Consider the following 17,997-nt stretch of genomic DNA (forward strand, 5'->3'; position numbering starts at 1 on the left):
AAGTGAGAACGTCTCTTTGGCGTCACGTCTCTTGGCTGACTTGGTTACCCTGTGCTTGGATGTATGTCAGGGGGGAGACGGGGACAGAGACAGGGGGGCAGCTGATCATTAGTCCTACCCTTCAAAGGGCCCGTGGTGGTGACGCAATTGCATTTCCACTGCCTCTAGCCTGACCCCCCCCTCCTCCACAAGCGTCATCTGTTCCCTGTAAATGTCAGTCAGGAGATACAGAGGAAGAAAGAGAGACAGGGAAATGCAGGCCAAACTGTCTGAGATCATTTACACGAGAGACGTCATGACTCACTCATTGGGTCGTATCATCGTGTCTGTAGTTCAGAAGCAATCTAAATGTATCCCAGGTGTAACGTCATGGAATGTTGTAGATCATGTTTAATTTGATGCCCTCTTGTGGACTTGACATGTACTTCAGCAGATGCTTTTGGACTGGAAACATGGTTCTAATCAGGGATCTTAGGAATACATGCCAATGCAATTTTAAACAATGTTGGCTCTGGCTATGTTTTTTGATACTTAAATAGACACGGGAAAGTTCAACGTAAACAGTTTGAGTAGTAACAGATGGACAATAGTAATGACGTGTTTATAGTTTGGTTTGAGATGGAATGCAACTCAACCAACAGAAAAAGTAAACCATTGGCAAATAAAGGAGCCATTGTAGTAGAGGGAAAACAATGTATTGTCAAGACTGATGTCCACACACATTTGTAATGTCCAAAAACGTTAAGCATTTTGAATTACTTAGCGTAATAGCTCCATTCTTATGTGGAACATTCTAGTTGCACTGGATATAATGCTATGGAACCTGCTGAACTGAAAATATGTGCACTGGAAAACAAGAGCATGAGATCAGCACACTCAACTTTTCTGAAAGTAATCCAAGCTGACAACCATCACGCAGCAGGGACTTTCTGATCAAGCACAGCTCTGTCAAAACAAAACAGGAGAACAAACATTTCACATTCCCAGACATGACTTTTATTGGAGCATACGTTGCACATTGTGAATCAGAACACAGAGTAGAAAAGACTATTTAAAAAAATGTAACTTTCTGTTTGTCTCTCGATGCCTGTCAGCGCCTTGTGGCATTTCCTGTTGGGACTCCAGGGACTCTCGCTGGCGAGGAGGGGGACTCCACTATCAACACAAAGGTCCTCCTCTGGACAGAGGGATAAACCTGGATGGATATGGTACGTGCTGCTAGCTAACTGTCTCATAAATCAAGGCAAGACAGTACATCTCCAATCCTGGTGGACCAAATTAGTGTCTGTTCTAAAGCTCAACCTAGCTTCATTAAGACTGTTGGTAGGAGTAAAACGTCATCAACCGCATTGAATGACGATTGGTTGGTTGAATCAGGTGCTCTATGCAGATCAAAAACACAGAAACTGGGCTCCCTGCTCTACTCTGTCTGGGTTAACCATTTACTTCCAGAGAGAAGCAACTGATTGGAAAAAACATAATTGTGTTTACGTGTGCACGATGAAGACAATAGACTACTCACATTTCCCTGGCTTAGCATAAGACTTAGAACTCCTCTGAGACATCTTTCTAAACCTGCCAAATCAGACATCCCCATATACATTCTCATACAGTAAAGCCATATTCCTAAAAAAAAAAATCCCCCAAAATATATAGATTTATTGAACAGTAAAGTTGTAGACCACCAAGCTGATAGGCTGTCCTTTGTTTAAACGCCATCCATTTGCCACTGTCGTGGACAGTAGAGCACATTGCCTGCCTTGAGAGCTCGCCTGGATCTCACGATATGACAATAGTCATTCAGATTTCCAGCCAATTAGAGCTCATCGTGTCGTGTCCGGCCAATAATGGTCAGTTTGGAGAGCTCAGCGCGGAACTTCCCGTCTTTGTGGGTCACTGAAAGGGCGACAGGAGAGGAAATGAGTTACCGCATCATCATAACACAAGTACAACGTTCAATCAAAAACAACATTCAGTAGATTGTTGTAATAAATTGTAGATTAAATCTTCAGTTTGGAAAATCATAGCTATGAAGGCAGAATTATAGATCCATCATCAATTCCATCCAGTTTTGAGCTGCTGTGACAGACAGGTGGAGAGTGTAGTAGATCAGCAGTAAGACTAGTCATCTCACCTGTAGAATCTCCCACAGTGAATTCATCTTCGCTCAAAGTCACATCCCTCTGTCCTCCCGCTGCAGTCTGGGACTGTGGAGAGGATGACGGGGAGAGATGAGAGCAGGGGATTGACGAGAAAATAAATAACAAACGAGGGAATGGGAGGGTGAATGGAAAAAAAGAGTCATCACGACAGAGGCAAGGAGAGTTAGTGGAGAGACAAGGTTGAGGAGTTAATCTGCTTCTCAGGGGCACTGGTTATTTTCATCACAACGCTTAGTGAGTCATTTTTTTTCTGTCTTTTCCCAGGGGACAGTGACGGCAGGAGGAGAGGTTGAACAGTGCTGTTCTGATGACAGCGTCTGTCTGGGGCTTTGTCCTTGCAAGGGCAGCTGTTCAACGAGAGCCCTGTGGTAGAGCGGTGTGTGTGTGCTGCGATGTACAAAGCCTCCTCCCCCTGTCAGATTCCTCAGAACAGTGGTTTCAGAACAGTGTTTCCCTGAATGGAGTTTTGGAAACCACTGGTGGGTTGCCATTGATTCGTGTGGAGTTGTGACGAGAAACTGGGTCGTGACTTCATTGGTCTAGTTTACTTAGTAAATCAGAGGGAGATATCAAAAGCTTACGGTGGGTGGGTCGCAGCACAAACAGGTTTGGGAATCACTGCCTTAGAACTCTGTGTGCAACATACATGTGATGTGACTAATCTGAGACCGTTGCCTGTACTCTGAACACTGCATCATTCACTTTGGAGAAGAATACATTGTTAGATCTGAATGCAACATGCTAACAATGTATTCTCTGACTGCAATATATACAGTTCTCTCAAATTCACCCCCCTACAGAGCCCTTAACGGGGGACAGCGGCACGTTCCCCCTCAGATTTGTCCTGTTTAAAACCAATAAACTATTTTGTTACATTTGTTGTTTCTCTGTAATACTACTAGCCACCTAGGAATTTTATAAAGTAGGCTTTGCCTAGCCCGGATATTCCCAATCTCCCAACCTCATAACTAGCTACCAAGAAGCCATTTCAGGCAATCAATCAAGTTAAGAGTAGCTAGCTTGTCTATTTGAGCTGGGATGCCTGCTGGCAATATTAGTAGACTTTAGAAAAGCAAGCAATTACTAAACATACTGAATACGACTCACATTTCTTTCAATCTTTTAATTTGACTCTATACTCCAGCATTTTGGATTTGAGAAAATGTTTTTTTTAATGAGGCGACAATACATAATGTCACCTTTCATTTGAGGGTATTTTCAAACAATTTTTTCCATTTAGAATTGAAAGCACTTTATGTAGGCAATCTAGTCCCCCCCATTTGAAGGTGTCAATTATTTGGACTAATTCACATAGTGTATTACATTTAGTCAAATGTAATACTTTGTCCCATATTCCTAGCACGCAATGACTACATCAGGTTTGTGACTCTACAATCTTGTTGGATGCATTTGCAGTTTGTTTTGGTCGTGTTTCAGATTTTGTTGTGCCCAATAGAAATGAATGGTAAATAATACACTGCTCCAAAAAATAAAGGGAACACTTAAACAACACAATGTAACTCCAAGTCAATCCCACTTCTGTGAAATCAAACTGTCCACTTAGGAAGCAACACTGATTGACAATAGATTTTACATGCTGTTGTGCAAATGGAATAGACAAAAGGTGGAAATTATAGGCAATTAGCAAGACACCCCCAATAAAGGAGTGGTTCTGCAGGTGGTGACCACAGACCACTTCTCAGTTCCTATGCTTCCTGGCTGATGTTATGGTCACTTTTGAATGCTGGCGGTGCTTTCACTCTAGTGGTAGCATGAGACGGAGTCTACAACCCACACAAGTGGCTCAGGTAGTGCAGCTCATCCAGGATGGCACATCAATGCGAGCTGTGGCAAGAAGGTTTGCTGTGTCTGTCAGCGTAGTGTCCAGAGCATGGAGGCGCTACCAGGAGACAGGCCAGTACATCAGGAGACGTGGAGGAGGCCGTAGGAGGGCAACAACCCAGCAGCAGGACCGCTACCTCCGCCTTTGTGCAAGGAGGAGCAGGTGGAGCACTGCCAGAGCCCTGCAAAATGACCTCCAGCAGGCCACAAATGTGCATGTGTCTGCTCAAACGGTCAGAAACAGACTCCTTGAGGGTGGTATGAGGGCCCGACGTCCACAGGTGGGGGTTGTGCTTACAGCCCAAGACCGTGCAGGACGTTTGGCATTTGCCAGAGAACAACAACTTTTGACTTGTGTGGTCAAAAGTGACCACACAAGATTGGCAAATTCGCCACTGGCGCCCTGTGCTCTTCACAGATGAAAGCAGGTTCACACTGAGGACATGAGCACATGTGACAGACATGACAGAGTCTGGAGACGCCGTGGAGAACGTTCTGCTGCCTGCAACATCCTCCAGCATGACCGGTTTGGCGGTGGGTCAGTCATGGTGTGGGGTGGCATTTCTTTGGGGGGCCGCACAGCCCTCCATGTGCTCGCCAGAGGTAGCCTGACTGCCATTAGGTACCGAGATGAGATCCTCAGACCCCTTGTGAGACCATATGCTGGTGCGGTTGGCCCTGGGTTCCTCCTAATGCAAGACAATGCTAGACCTCATGTGGCTGGAGTGTGTCAGCAGTTCCTGCAAGAGGAAGGCATTGATGCTATGGACTGGCCCGCCCGTTCCCCAGACCTGAATCCAATTGAGCACATCTGGGACATCATGTCTCGCTCCATCCACCAACGCCACGTTGCACCACAGACTGTCCAGGAGTTGGCGGATGCTTTAGTCCAGGTCTGGGAGGAGATCCCTCATGAGACCATCCGCCACCTCATCAGGAGCATGCCCAGGCGTTGTAGGGAGGTCATACAGGCACGTGGAGGCCACACACACTACTGAGCCTCATTTTGACTTGTTTTAAGGACATTACATCAAAGTTGGATCAGCCTGTAGTGTGGTTTTCCACTAATTTTGAGTGTGACTCCAAATCCAGACCTCCATGGGTTGATAAATTTGATTTACATTGATCATTTTTGTGTGATTTTGTTGTCAGCACATTCAACTATGTAAAGAAAAAAGTATTTAATAAGAATATTTCATTCATTCAGATCTAGGATGTGTTATTTTAGTGTTCCCTTTATTTTTTTGAGCAGTGTATATCGTGTCATTTGAGATCACTTTTATTGTAAATAAGAATAGAATATGTTTCTGAACACTTCTACATTAATGTGGATGCTACCATGATTAGGGATAACTATGACTGATTTAACAGGCCTACACTAAGGGCTCTTTTTTTAACAAACCTAATGCAATGTAAACCTTAACGATAGGGCTATAAAATGTAGCTATTTTCCCTGGAGGAATTATGAGTTCAATGAAAGGGCTGGGTTTTGATGGCGTAAAGGAATACTTCGGTATTTTGGCAGAGGCCCTCTAAATACAGTACTTCCCCAGAGTCAGATGAAGTCGTGGATACCATTTTTATGTCACTGTGTCCAGTATGAAGGAAGTTAGTAGTGTTGTGAGCCAATGCCAAATAGCATTAGCGCAATGACTTGAAGGAAGTTTATGGGCATCTGTTATTGAGGTCTTCGTGTTGTCAACCAACTCCAAATCGGCTGGGGGCACGGAAAATTCTCTTTCTAGTCCGTTGTGGATTGATACAGTTTATTAAAGTACTACTTAAGTAGTTTTTCGGGGTATCTGTACTTTACTATTTATATGTTTTACAACTTTTACTTCTACCTTCCTAAAGAAAATGTATGTACTTTTTACTCCATACATTTTCCCTGACACCCAAAAGTACTTGTTACCGTTTTTTATGCTTAACAGGACAGGAAAATGGTCCAATTCGCACACTGGTCATCCCTCCTGCCTCTGATCTGGCGGACTGACTAAACTAACATGCTTCGTTTGTAATTAAATATGTCTGTGTGTTGGAGTGTGCCCCTGGCTGTCCATAAATTAAAATAACATGGTGCCATCTGGTTTGCTTAATAAAATGAATTTTAAATGATTTCTACTTTTACATTTTCATAAAGTATATTTTAGTAATTACATTTACTTTTGATACTTAAGTATATTTAAAACCAAATACTTCTAGACTTTTACTCTAGTATTTTACTGGGTGACTTCCACTTTAGTCTTTTTTTATTAAGGTATTCTTACTTTCAGTCAAGTATGACAATTGGATACTTGTTCCACCACTGCATTATGGGAATATAGCCTACATGGAGGGGTTTTTATGCACATCCAAAATAATAATAAGCTGGCTAAAATAATGTAGGTAATTGTACATAGCTACAGTAAAAAGGATAAACTCCCAAACTTGATATTTTAATTAAGCTTCGGTGATTTAAGATATATTTCAAAGCGGTCTCATGAGTCAAACCCATTATGATAGTGTTGGCTACTTGGCGAACGCATTGGGCACAACCCCCCCACCCCCAAAAAAACAACCTTTGAGAGAAGGGGAGGCTATGGTTTTTAATCAAATTAAAATGGGGGGAAAAAACATGAGTTTATTATGTTTCTAAATATGAGGTTAATGTGCACTAAAATCTATCTTGTTCGATGTGCATGTGGGGAATGTGCGTCACGGCTGGATAGGCTGCGCTTCCGCTATCAAAATCCATGCGAAAAGTACATAACCATGCGTGTTACCAGTTTAGGGTTGGTCTTAAAATATACCCACCAGCGCTGCCTGAAATTGGCATGTTAAGGACACACCTCAGATATTGCCACCCCTCCCATCTCCGTGCAAGCGAGCTCAGGTAAATTACCAATCCTGGCGCTAGTGTTTGAAACCTGAAAATAGTTATAAATTAACGACACCTTTTAAATGGGGGGAATAGATACATAAAGTGCTTTCATCTCTAAACGGTAAAACATATGTAGGAAAATACCTCAAATAAAAGGTGATATTCTGTACTGTCGCCTCATAAAACATTTGATCTCAAATCCAAAATGCTGGAATGTAGAGCCAAATTAAAAGTTTTAGCCTCACTGTCCAAATAAACACATACAGTGGGGAGAACAAGTATTTGATACACTGCCGATTTTGCAGGTTTTCCTACTTACAAAGCATGTAAAGGTCTGTCATTTTTATCATAGGTACACTTCAACTGTGAGAGACGGAATCTAAAACAAAAAATACAGAAAATCACATTGTATGATTTTTAAGTAATTTGCATTTTATTGCATGACAAGTATTTGATCACCTACCAACCAGTAAGAATTCATGCAATAAAATGCAAATGAATTACTTAAAAATCATACAATGTGATTTTCTGGATTTTTGTTTTAGATTCCGTCTCTCACAGTTGAAGTGTACCTATGATAAAAATGACAGACCTCTACATGCTTTGTAAGTAGGAAAACCTGCAAAATCGGCAGTGTATCAAATACTTGTTCTCCCCACTGTACATACAGTATGTGACTTGCCATAAATCTCTCTGATAATCTCTATCCATATAAAACCCTATTCTAGCTTTGATTTAGCTTGCCAGTAAATCAGGATAAAAACAGACAGAAGTCAGACAATGTGTAGGTACACACTGGAAACTCAGAAGAAATGTTTCCATGGGGATGTGCAGTTTTACCTCATTATCACAGACAGTAAATGGTGCACTTGAACCAGGAGACCAGAGGGGAAGACAAGTCAATGCTACAGCAACGATATGCTGATATTGGACATATGTTAATCTTCTTTATACAACAAAACATGTTCGCAATGTTTCTGCTCCAATGCATTATTATGTAGAGATGCAGATATGATAGCAAATTAGATTACCCATCTGTATGTTGGATACTTACATATGCGCTGGCATATTCAATCTTGGCTCCTTTCAGCTCTGCCTTGAACTGAGTGAAAAACAAGTAGGACTTCCCCTGGGGTCTGTCAACAAAAAGGAAGAAATCAAAATGAAGACTGATTAAATCACTACAGAAGTCTGATTCCGCTATTAGTTATTTATTAGGCAAAGCCAAGATGACAAACTGGAACTGATTGACCTGGGACATCTCGGGTGAATAACCACCATGCGGCACTTGAATGAGTAAGTAATTCAGTGTACATGGATCTCTGCATCCTAACGTCCGTTGTTCAGAGTGTAGCCTCTGACTGATTTACAGCTTACCTCCACACTGAGCAGGAGAACAGGCCGTCATCATCGCTTAGGCCCACACTCATCAGCCATTGCTGTTAAAACAACACAACATGAATACCTGTTATTAGAATATCAAGATTTTGATCATTCTTTAGATATCCGAGTAGTATGACAAAGGTTGAAATGTACTCTCTGTTGATCTACTTTAGAATTGAGTTTTACACTAGAAAGCTATTCATCCGTTTACAGCAGGTAGCCTATGTTTCAACGCTAGACTAGAATGAAATGTCCTATTTATTAGGTTGAAATAACCTCGACTGTGATTAGGATACAACTTACCTCATTGGTTCCCCCTTGTGATGCATAAGTAAATGAACATTCATATTCTCTCTGTGAAAGAAGTAGGAATTGTAGAAATTAATTACATTTTCTTGGTGATTAAATAGAGATAGGAATGAACATAATTAATAGACAAGACAAATGTGGGTTCATTGTTTGGGAGTCAAGTTACAGCTACCGTAGCTGATTAGCTCATTATTATTTCAAATATCTGCAATTTGAAATAAATAGTGGGACTTGATTTTCAAATGCATAGGCTACTATTGTATATTTAAGCAATAAGGACCGAGGGGTGTGGTATATGGCCAATACACCACGGCTAAGGGCTGTTCTTAGCACAACGCAACACGGGGTGCCTGGATACAGCCCTTAGCCGTGATATATTGGCCATATACCACAAACCCCTGAGGTGCGCTATTATAAAGAGGTTACCAGTGTAATTAGAACAATAAACAAGTTGTTTTGCATCATACTCGTGGTATATTGTCTCATGGTGCTTTTAAGACAACTGGGAACTTGAGAAAAAAACTAGGTCATATCATGATGTCAGTCGTCAGAAAGTCGGAGCTCTAGAAAGATGCCAGTTTCCGACTTGGATGACGGTTCAAAACTTTTTCCCAAGTTCCCAGTTGTCTAACGCACTGAAGTCAGAAGTTGGAGATTTCCTAGTTCCCAGTTGTTTTGAACATGGCATCATTTACCACGGCTTTCAACCAATCAGGGTCGACGCTGGGCACAATTGGCCCAGCGTCGTCCGGGTTAGGGGAGGGTTTGGCCGGCAGGGATGTCTTTGTCCCATCACGCACAAGCGACTCCTGTGGCGGGCCGGGCTCAGTGCACGCTGACAGTCGCCAGGTGTACGGTGTTTCCTCCGACACATTGTTGAGGCTGGCTTCCGGTTTAAGTGGGCATTGTGTCAAGAAGCAGTGTGGCTTGGTTGGTTGTGTTTCGCAGGACGCACGGCTCTCGACCTTCGCCTCTCCCGAGTCCGTACGGGAGTTGCAGTGATGAGATAAGACTAACTACCAATTGGATACCACGAAATTGGGCAGAAAAAGGTGTAAAAAAAATATGTATATAAAAAGATTTAATCTGCTAGTCATCTTGCTAAGACCAGAAGAGCTGAGGAGGAAAAGGTGATCATCTCAGAGGTCCCCAGCCAGTCTCATGGGGAGGAGAAGATGGAACTGATTGAGTTACATTTACATTTACGTCATTTAGTAGACGCTCTTATCCAGAGCGACTTACAAATTGGTGCATTCACCTTATGATATCCAGTGGAACAACCACTTTACAATAGTGCATCTAACTCTTTTAAGGGGGGGGGGGGGGTTAGAAGGATTACTTTATCCTATCCTAGGTATTCCTTAAAGAGGTGGGGTTTCAGGTGTCTCCGGAAGGTGGTGATTGACTCCACTGACCTGGCGTCGTGAGGGAGTTACAAAATAAACTGGATAATAGATATAGATTAAATAAACTGGATAATATATATATATATATGAGAGAGAGAGATTAAATAAACTGACTTGCCTAGTTAAATAAATCTATTTTAAAAAACGTACCTTTTGTACTGATTTGTTGTAAATAAAAAATATCCATACTATGACCAATAAGCAATTTACGTCACAAATAGTAGGTTAGTATGAGTATTCGAACACAGCTATTGACTCTGGAAAATTAGCATGGGGGAAATATAGCTAAATTCTAGACCAATGAATGGCCTCCTTGTGGCACTCTAGTAGAGACGTGTCAGCATATCAGAGGTCGTTTCCTCATCATCATGCGACGACCAAAGACTTTTCAAAATCTTGGTTGTTTTTAGATATGAATTCTAATTGAAAACTGTGTGGTGTCATCATATGCCTGGTTGTTATTTTAATTAGCAAGCATAGCTATGTGAATATTCAACAACAAGATAGCTTGCAGGGAATTATCCAGCAAGTTAGCATGCTGGCTAACCCTCTTTGGCTAAGCAGTCAATTCGTATGCATATGTGCCACACACGTTATCTAATAAATAGTCAGATAAACAGCTCCTTAACGACAAAATTGTGCTGAGCACACAATGCAGCATACACGACTTCACTAGCTGACTAGCAGTACTGTTTCCTAGCTGAATGTTGTTGTGAGCTTTCATGCATCACAGCTCTCTACCAAGCTAGCATAACTAACGTTAATTAGCTAATATCGTTTACCATTTTCTCGGAGAACGTGTGCACCTCTCCGCCGGGTTTTACGTTGAATTCCACCGTTTTCGTTCGGTCATCGGCACTAGCCAACGCAACTGTTAATGTTACAAACAATAATGCAAGAAAAGACAAGTTATTGATGATGGCCATTTTGGTCTACTGATATTGAATGGTTTGCAGGAAGTGATGTATATAAACTCTGGATTACAGAGGCTATATATTGGCCCTTGAGAGGAGTTGAAGACACCAGTCGGCCATATTGGCACTCCCCGGTATTACATGTTTTATTTAACCTTTATTTAACTAGGCAAGTCAGTTAAGAACAAGTTCTTATTTACAATGACGACCTAACCATGACGACGCTGGGCCAATCATGGCCAGTTGTGATACAGCCTGGAATCAAACCAGGGTCTGTAGTGACGCCTCTAGCACTGATATGCAGTGCCTTAGACCGCTGCACCACTCGATCCTCCATAGGAATGAATGGAATTGTACAGTATTTCAACTACAAGTATTTAAGTTTTTTTTTTTTTACTGGGGATAGTAACATTAGTAATCTCTAAAAATGATGCTTTAAGGAATATGTTTATATCAATTTTTAAATGTTTTATGTTTAGCTCACATAATACAATGTAAAAGTATGCATTAAGGTGTCTGTAATATAATACATGTGGTAAAAAATAATGTAGACATTAATAAATGCATTTCTATCGCTTCTAAAAAAAGATTACAGCGGTGGGGAGTGCTAAGATGGAGGCATGGTGGCTTCAACACAGCGCCCCCTAAGAGTTGTCTAGTGTATATATAAATGGATAGTTGCCAGATAAACTGCGTACAAATAACTGTGAACTCCGATATCTCAGACTTCAGTGCGTTAATGGCATCTGTGTTGGAAAGTCGGAGCTCTAGAATAACAAATTCCTATTTGGATGACCGGTCAAAACGATATTTTCCAGTCTGAGCTAGTTTTTTCCCTAAATTCCCAAATGTCATTAACGCACTGAAGTCAGAGATCTCCAAGTTCCCAGTTGGAAAGTCGGACCTCGAGTTCCCAGTTGTCTTGAAAGCACCAAGAATTTTTGTGTGAGTGTCATCACATGGAAATAAAATAAAATGTTATTCGTCACATGCTTGGTAAACGAAAGGTGTAGATTAACAGTAAAATGCTTATTTACGGGCCCTTCCCAACAATCCAGAGAGGGAGAAAATTGAGAAATAATAGAAAAGTAATAACATGTAATAATAAAAGTAATAATAAATACACAATGAGTGATGACAACTTGGCTATATACACGGGGTACCAGTACCGAGTCGATCTACTCATTCCAGGGTTTTTCTTTATTTTTTACTATTTTCTACATTGTAGAATAATAGTGAAGATTTCAAAACTATGAAATAACAGATATGGAATCATGTCATAACCAAAAAAGTGTTAAACAAATCAAAATATATTTTATAATTGAGATTCTTCAAAATAGCCACCCTTTGCCTTCATGACAACTTTCATGACACTCTTGGCATTCTCTCAACCAGCATCATGAGGTAGTCACCTGGAATGCATTTCAATTAACAGGTGTGCTTTGTTAAAAGTTAATTTGTGAAATTTCTTTCCTTCTCAATGTGTTTGAGCCAACCAGTGGTGTTGTGACAAGGGAGGGGTGGTATACAGAAGATAGCCCTATTTGGTAAAAGACCAAGTCCATATTATGGCAAGAACAGTGTACAGTTAGTTTCCTTGTTTTCCCATCCAGAATGGTTCTTCTTCACACTTCTACCTATTTGTGTCTGTCTTGCTGCTACATCAAACTAAATATGGTGTCTAACAAAATAAAGGTAATGATGAAAATAACAAGCTTTTCAATGTTTGACTGATGATTTGGGGAGATGGTTGTACTCCCTGACCTCCTCACCAGTCGGCGGAAGGTTATCATAAATACTCCAGAGGTATTTCCTCTTGTCAAGGGATGTGTTGAGGGTTTTTCATGTAGTAGGTATTTTCATGGAGCAATTAAAGCAGTAGCATCAGAGTCATTCCATAGACCAATTTGACATTTGCCTTTAATGAATTACCTCTATCCAGCTGATCAAACAGGAGCCTCTTATACCTCCATGGCCTGTTTAAGATTACAAGGAAATCAGGCAATGTACTTAACTTGGAGTCATTTCAACTTAACTCGTGATCAGCATTTCCCTGTTATAAAATCAAGAACAGGCACCACCATGTTTCAGTACTTCACCCAAATTTCCATCATTAATATTTCAAGGGTATTCTGGACTAGTTAACGTTTTCCATTTCGGAATGGGAACCATGAGATAGAGGCTCTGCAATGGTTGAAAGTATCCAATTGTCATACTTGAGTAAAAGTAAAGATACCTTAATCTTACTCAAGTAAAAGTGAAAGTCACCCAATAAAATACTACTTGAATACAAGTCTAAAAGTATATGGTTTTAAATATACTTATATATCAAAAGTGTAATTGCAAAAATATACTTAAGTATTAAAAGTAAAACTACAAGTATAAATAATTAAAAATTCTTTATATTAAGCAAACCAGACGGTACAATTTTCTTGTTTTATTTATTTACGGATAGCTAGGGGCCCACTCCAACTCTCAGACATCATTTACAAATGAAGCATTTGTGTTTAGTGAGTCTGCCAGATAAGAGACGGTAGGGATGACCAGGGATATTCTCTTGATAAGTGAGTGAATTGGACCATTTTCCTGTCCTGCTAAGCATTGAAAATGTAACAAGTACTTGTGGGTGTTAGGGAAAATGTATGGAGCAAAAAGCACATTATTTTATTTAGGAATGTAGTGAAGTAAAAGTTGTCAAATATAAATAGTAATGTAAAGTACAAATACTCCCAAAAACTACTTAAGTAGTACTTTCAACTATTTTTACTTAAGTACTTTCCACCACTGAGGCTCTGGTTAACACTTTGGCTGAATGTAAACACAGTTCAAGAATTCCTAGACATCCAACATGGAGTTGACACCAGGGGAGACCGTTTTAATGGCATACTGGGAGAGAAACTAGCAAAACACAAGAAACAGCAGCTTCCATGCTCAATCCTTAAATGTCTCTTTCAAAAGAAACACAATGTGCTAAATTAGATAATTTTATACATTTCTCTGAGGCATGCTGTGTTTTCTTAAATAATTTAAGAAATTAACCAAATGGTTTTGAGCTTAGCTTGAGTTAAACCTGACAAGGTAAAAATCTGTTGTTCTGCCCCTGAACAAGGCAGTTAACCCACTGTTCCCTGGTAGGCCGTCATTGTAAATAAGAATTAGTTCTTAACTGATTTGTCTAGTTCAATAAAAGTTACATTTAAATTTACAAAATGTAAAAATATATTTAAACATAAAAATTTAAAAAATTAACCAGGGTTTGCCAAACTTGGTCCTTGGGACCCCAAGGGGTGCACCTTTTGGTTTTTGCCCTAGCACTACAAAGCTGATTCAAATAATCAACTAATCATCAAGCTTTGATCATTTGAATCAGCTGTGTCTTAGGGCAAAAAACAAAACATGCACCACTTGGAGTCCCGAGGACCGAATTTGGGAAACGCTGAGTTAAACAGACGGACTGTAAAGTAGAACTGAAAGAGTTAGTGCAAATCATTCTACACAAAATACCACATTATGACAAAGCAAAAACAGCTTTTTAGAAACTTTTGCAAATGTATTAAAAATAAAAATACAGAAATATCACATTTACTTAAGTATTCAGACCCTTTACTCAATACTTTGTTGAAGCACCTTTGGCAGCGATTACAGTCTCGGGTCTTATTGGGTATGACGCTACAAGCTTGGCACACCTGTATTTGGGGAGTTTCTCCCATTTTTCTCTGCAGACTCTCTCAAGCTCAGTCAGGTTGTCTGGGGAGCTTCGCTGCACAGCTAATTTCAGGACTCTCCAGAGATGTTTGATCGGGTTCAAGTCCGGGCTCTGGCTGGGCCACTCAAGGACATTCAGAGACTTTTCCCGAAGCCACTCCTGCGTTGTCTTAACTGTGTGCTGAGGGTTGTTGTCCTGTTGGAAGGTCATCCTTCGCTCCAGTCGGAGGTCCTGAGCAGGTTTTCATCAAGGATCTCGCTGTACTTTGTTCCGTTCATCTTTCCCTCGAATCTGACTAGTCCCCCTGTCCCTGCCGGAGAAAAACATCCCCACAGCATGATGCTGCCACCACCATGCTTCACCATGGGGATGGTGTCAGGTTTCCTCCAGATGTGACGCTAAGCATTCAGGCCAAAGATTTTAATCTTGGTTTCATCAGACCAGAGAATCGTGTTTCTCATGGTCTGAGAGTCTTGAGTGCCTGTTGGTAAACTCCAAGTGGGATGTCATGTGCCTTTAACTGAAGAGTTTCTTCTGTCTGGCCACTCTACCATAAAGGCCTGATTGGTGGAGTGCTGCAGAGATGGTTGTCTTTCTGGAAGGTTCTCCCATCTCCACAGAGGAACTCTGGAGCTCTGTCAGAGTGACCATCGGGTTCTTGGTCACGTCCCTGACCCAAGGCCCTTCTCCCCCGATTGCTCAGTTTGGCCCGGCGGCTAACTCTAGGAAGAGTCTTGGTGGTTCCAAACTTCTTCCATTTAAGAATGATGAAGGCCAATGTGTTCTTGGGGACCTACAATGTTGCAGACATTTTTTGGTACCCTCCCCCAGATCTGTGTCTCGACACAATCCTGTCTTGGAGCTCTACGGACAATTCCTTCGACTTCATGACTTGGTTTTTGCTCTGACATTAACTGTCAACTGTGGGACCTTATGTAGACAGCTGTGTGCCTTTCCAAATCATGTTCAATCAATTGAATTTACCACAGGTGGACTCTAATCAAGTTATAGTAACATCTCAAGGATGATCGCTGGAAACAGCATGCAACTGAGCTCCCGAGTGGCACAGCAGTCTAAGGCACTGCATCTCAGTGCTTGAGGCGTTACTACAGACACCCTGGTTCGAATCCAGGCTGTATCACAACTGGTCATGATTGGGACTCCCTTAGGGCAGCACACATTTGGCCCAGCGTCGTCTGGGTAGGCCGTCATTGTAAATAAGAATTTGTTCTTAACTGACTTGCCTATTTAAATAAAGGTTAAATAAAATACAAATAAATTGAGTCTCATAGTAAACGGTCTGTATACTTGTAACGTTCTGTATTTATTTTCTTAGTAGTCCTTGTGTTCTGTTTCTTTGTGTTCTTGAACGTAGCCCTGTCTTTCATTTTTGATCATTGATTTCACCTGTGTTAGTTACTCACCTGGTCTCATCAGCTCCTTATAGTAGTACTGGTGGCAGCTGTTCCATTAACACTGGTGTCTGGGTTTGACTGGAAGGAAGTCAGCTGTCCTCTGGTTCTTCACCCTTTGGGGAAACCTCAGTCCTGTAGTCTCTGACACCTGGTCGATATGTTGACCTCAAAATAATGTACTTTACATAATGACTAAGACCAGGAGTTTCTCCTGACAGTGTGACCAGACCGTAACTTTCTTGGTCAGAAAAAAATCCTGGCCCCAATTATGACTGATAAGTGCATGGAAAGTCATTTGAATTATCATTAATGACAACTTAATAACAACGTCATAACAAGTTAGTATTAGTTCACCTATTATGCTTTAGAATACACTGAGGATGAGTGTACTTTTGACTTTTATTTGACTTGGTAGAGCAGAGAGAGAAAATCAAGGTCGGATGCCAGGTTGTATGGCTCTCTATTATTATGCTATTACTCCCGAGCCGGCCAACGCCAAACAAGTCTGGTCCATACAACCAGTCTGATTTCTACCTAATCAATCAAATAACTGTAGATGTCATTTGTGACATAATACATAGATGATGTCAAGGTAAATGTTTCATCGCAATTGATCTTACACGGATATGCATAATCAACCATAAAACATGAAGTCCTACCATGACAGACCGTTTTCCTCTCCAGCACATCTCAGGGCATACATCTGTACAAGTTGGATATAATAAGCAGCTTGGATATAGTAGGGGCCAGGAACAAGGTCTGGGAGACCAGAGAAGAGAAATCACAAGCCATCCATGTTAGTTGTATGATTTCCAAGGAAGTGTGAGTGTTTTATAAATTGTTTGTAATATGCTGTACTTTTATCTGGATGTAAAAAATAATGCAAAACAAATACTCTATAAGGTATATTGTCACATCACCATCTACTTTACCGTTATGAAATAATCTGGTGCCAGAGCCTGTTCTCGGTGGATGACGCACAGGTGCTGTGCTTCTCCCGACTAACGGGTACATGTTATAGAAAACTGCATTTTGGTGTTTTTTTGTTTGGATTGGTGGGATCATCAGCTATCATATTATTACTTTAAATCGTTCTTGGTTGCTGGGGCTGCGAGCGAGTCATTGCTGGGGCCGCGAGCGAGTCCACGCCATTGTCAGAAAGCGCAGTTGGAGATGCATTTGATTCTGGAGCTGGAATGCGTCTGGATGAGGAAATGGAATCGGAGGCTTGGGCAGTGCGCTGGGCGCGTTGTCTAGTGTTTGCATCATCGGCGTTATTCATGTACCCAGATGTGTGTGCCTGGGTTGATGCTTATTGCTTCTGGTCTCTCGTGTCGCGCCTGGTTTGTGCCGCGACCATGCGTAATGTCCTCGCTCTTAACTGGTGACGCAAAGACTTGTCGTCGAACCGGCAGGCTGACATCATCCCGAGCAGGGTTTCGTCCTCCCCTCGGGATCCCACTGCCTGAGAACTCCCGGAGAGCACCGAGACCGGTACCGTTTGAAGTGGATCCGGTGCCTCCTTGGGGAGGCAGAGGCGCTCCTGGGTATCCCGCCACCGGCTCCGTGTCCCTCGGGGATGTTTCTGGCTGCGCTCGTGCATTGGCGGCCAATGGCGAAGATGTAGTGACCAACATCGGAGCCCAGAACCAAGACGTCTGACTCACTGTTCAGCATATGTTGGGTTTCGATCGAATGCTCTCCTCCAGATTCAATGTTCTAGTTCTAGAGCAGGGTTCTCCAACCCTGTTCCTGGAGAGATACCCTCCTGTAGGTTTTCTTTTCAACCCCAGTTGTAACTAACCTGATTCAGTTTATCAACCAGCTAATTATTAGAATCAAGTGCGCTAGATTAGGGTTGGAGCGAAAACGTACAGAAAGGTAGCTCTCCAGGAACAGGGTTGGAGAGCCTTGTTCTAGAGGATCTATTTGGTGCAGAAGTTGGGTGATGACTGTTGAAATTCCTCTCGGTGGTCAGGTAGAGCTCAGCAGGTAGTCTT

The 17,997-nt window shown here is 41.6% G+C and overlaps 1 protein-coding gene across 1 annotated transcript; it reads right to left on the reverse strand.

Moving 5' to 3' along the window:
- Nucleotides 1–973: 973 nt before the first annotated feature.
- On the reverse strand, nt 974–11,005 carry LOC139540899 (myeloid-derived growth factor-like). Its single transcript, XM_071344943.1, has 6 exons — nt 10,745–11,005; nt 8,551–8,601; nt 8,242–8,303; nt 7,919–8,000; nt 2,135–2,207; nt 974–1,896 (listed from the first exon to the last, which is right to left on the reverse strand). Exons 1-6 carry the CDS (start codon nt 10,886–10,888, stop codon nt 1,817–1,819), a joined length of 492 nt encoding a protein of 163 aa, XP_071201044.1. The 5' UTR covers nt 10,889–11,005; the 3' UTR covers nt 974–1,816.
- Between the last annotated feature and the right edge of the window lie 6,992 nt (nt 11,006–17,997).

Source organism: Salvelinus alpinus, chromosome 16 (assembly GCF_045679555.1).
Source record: "Salvelinus alpinus chromosome 16, SLU_Salpinus.1, whole genome shotgun sequence".
Lineage (NCBI taxonomy): Eukaryota > Metazoa > Chordata > Actinopteri > Salmoniformes > Salmonidae > Salvelinus > Salvelinus alpinus.

Coding starts and splice junctions, on each gene's coding strand:
- LOC139540899 (XM_071344943.1), bottom strand. CDS start 10,888: ATGGCCATCATCAATAACTTGTCTTTTCTTGCATTATTGTTTGTAACA. Junction 8,602..10,744: donor ACACGTTCTCCGAGAAAATG/GTAAACGATATT, acceptor CTTCTTTCACAG/AGAGAATATGAATGTTCATT. Junction 8,001..8,241: donor TTCTCCTGCTCAGTGTGGAG/GTAAGCTGTAAA, acceptor TTTTGTTGACAG/ACCCCAGGGGAAGTCCTACT.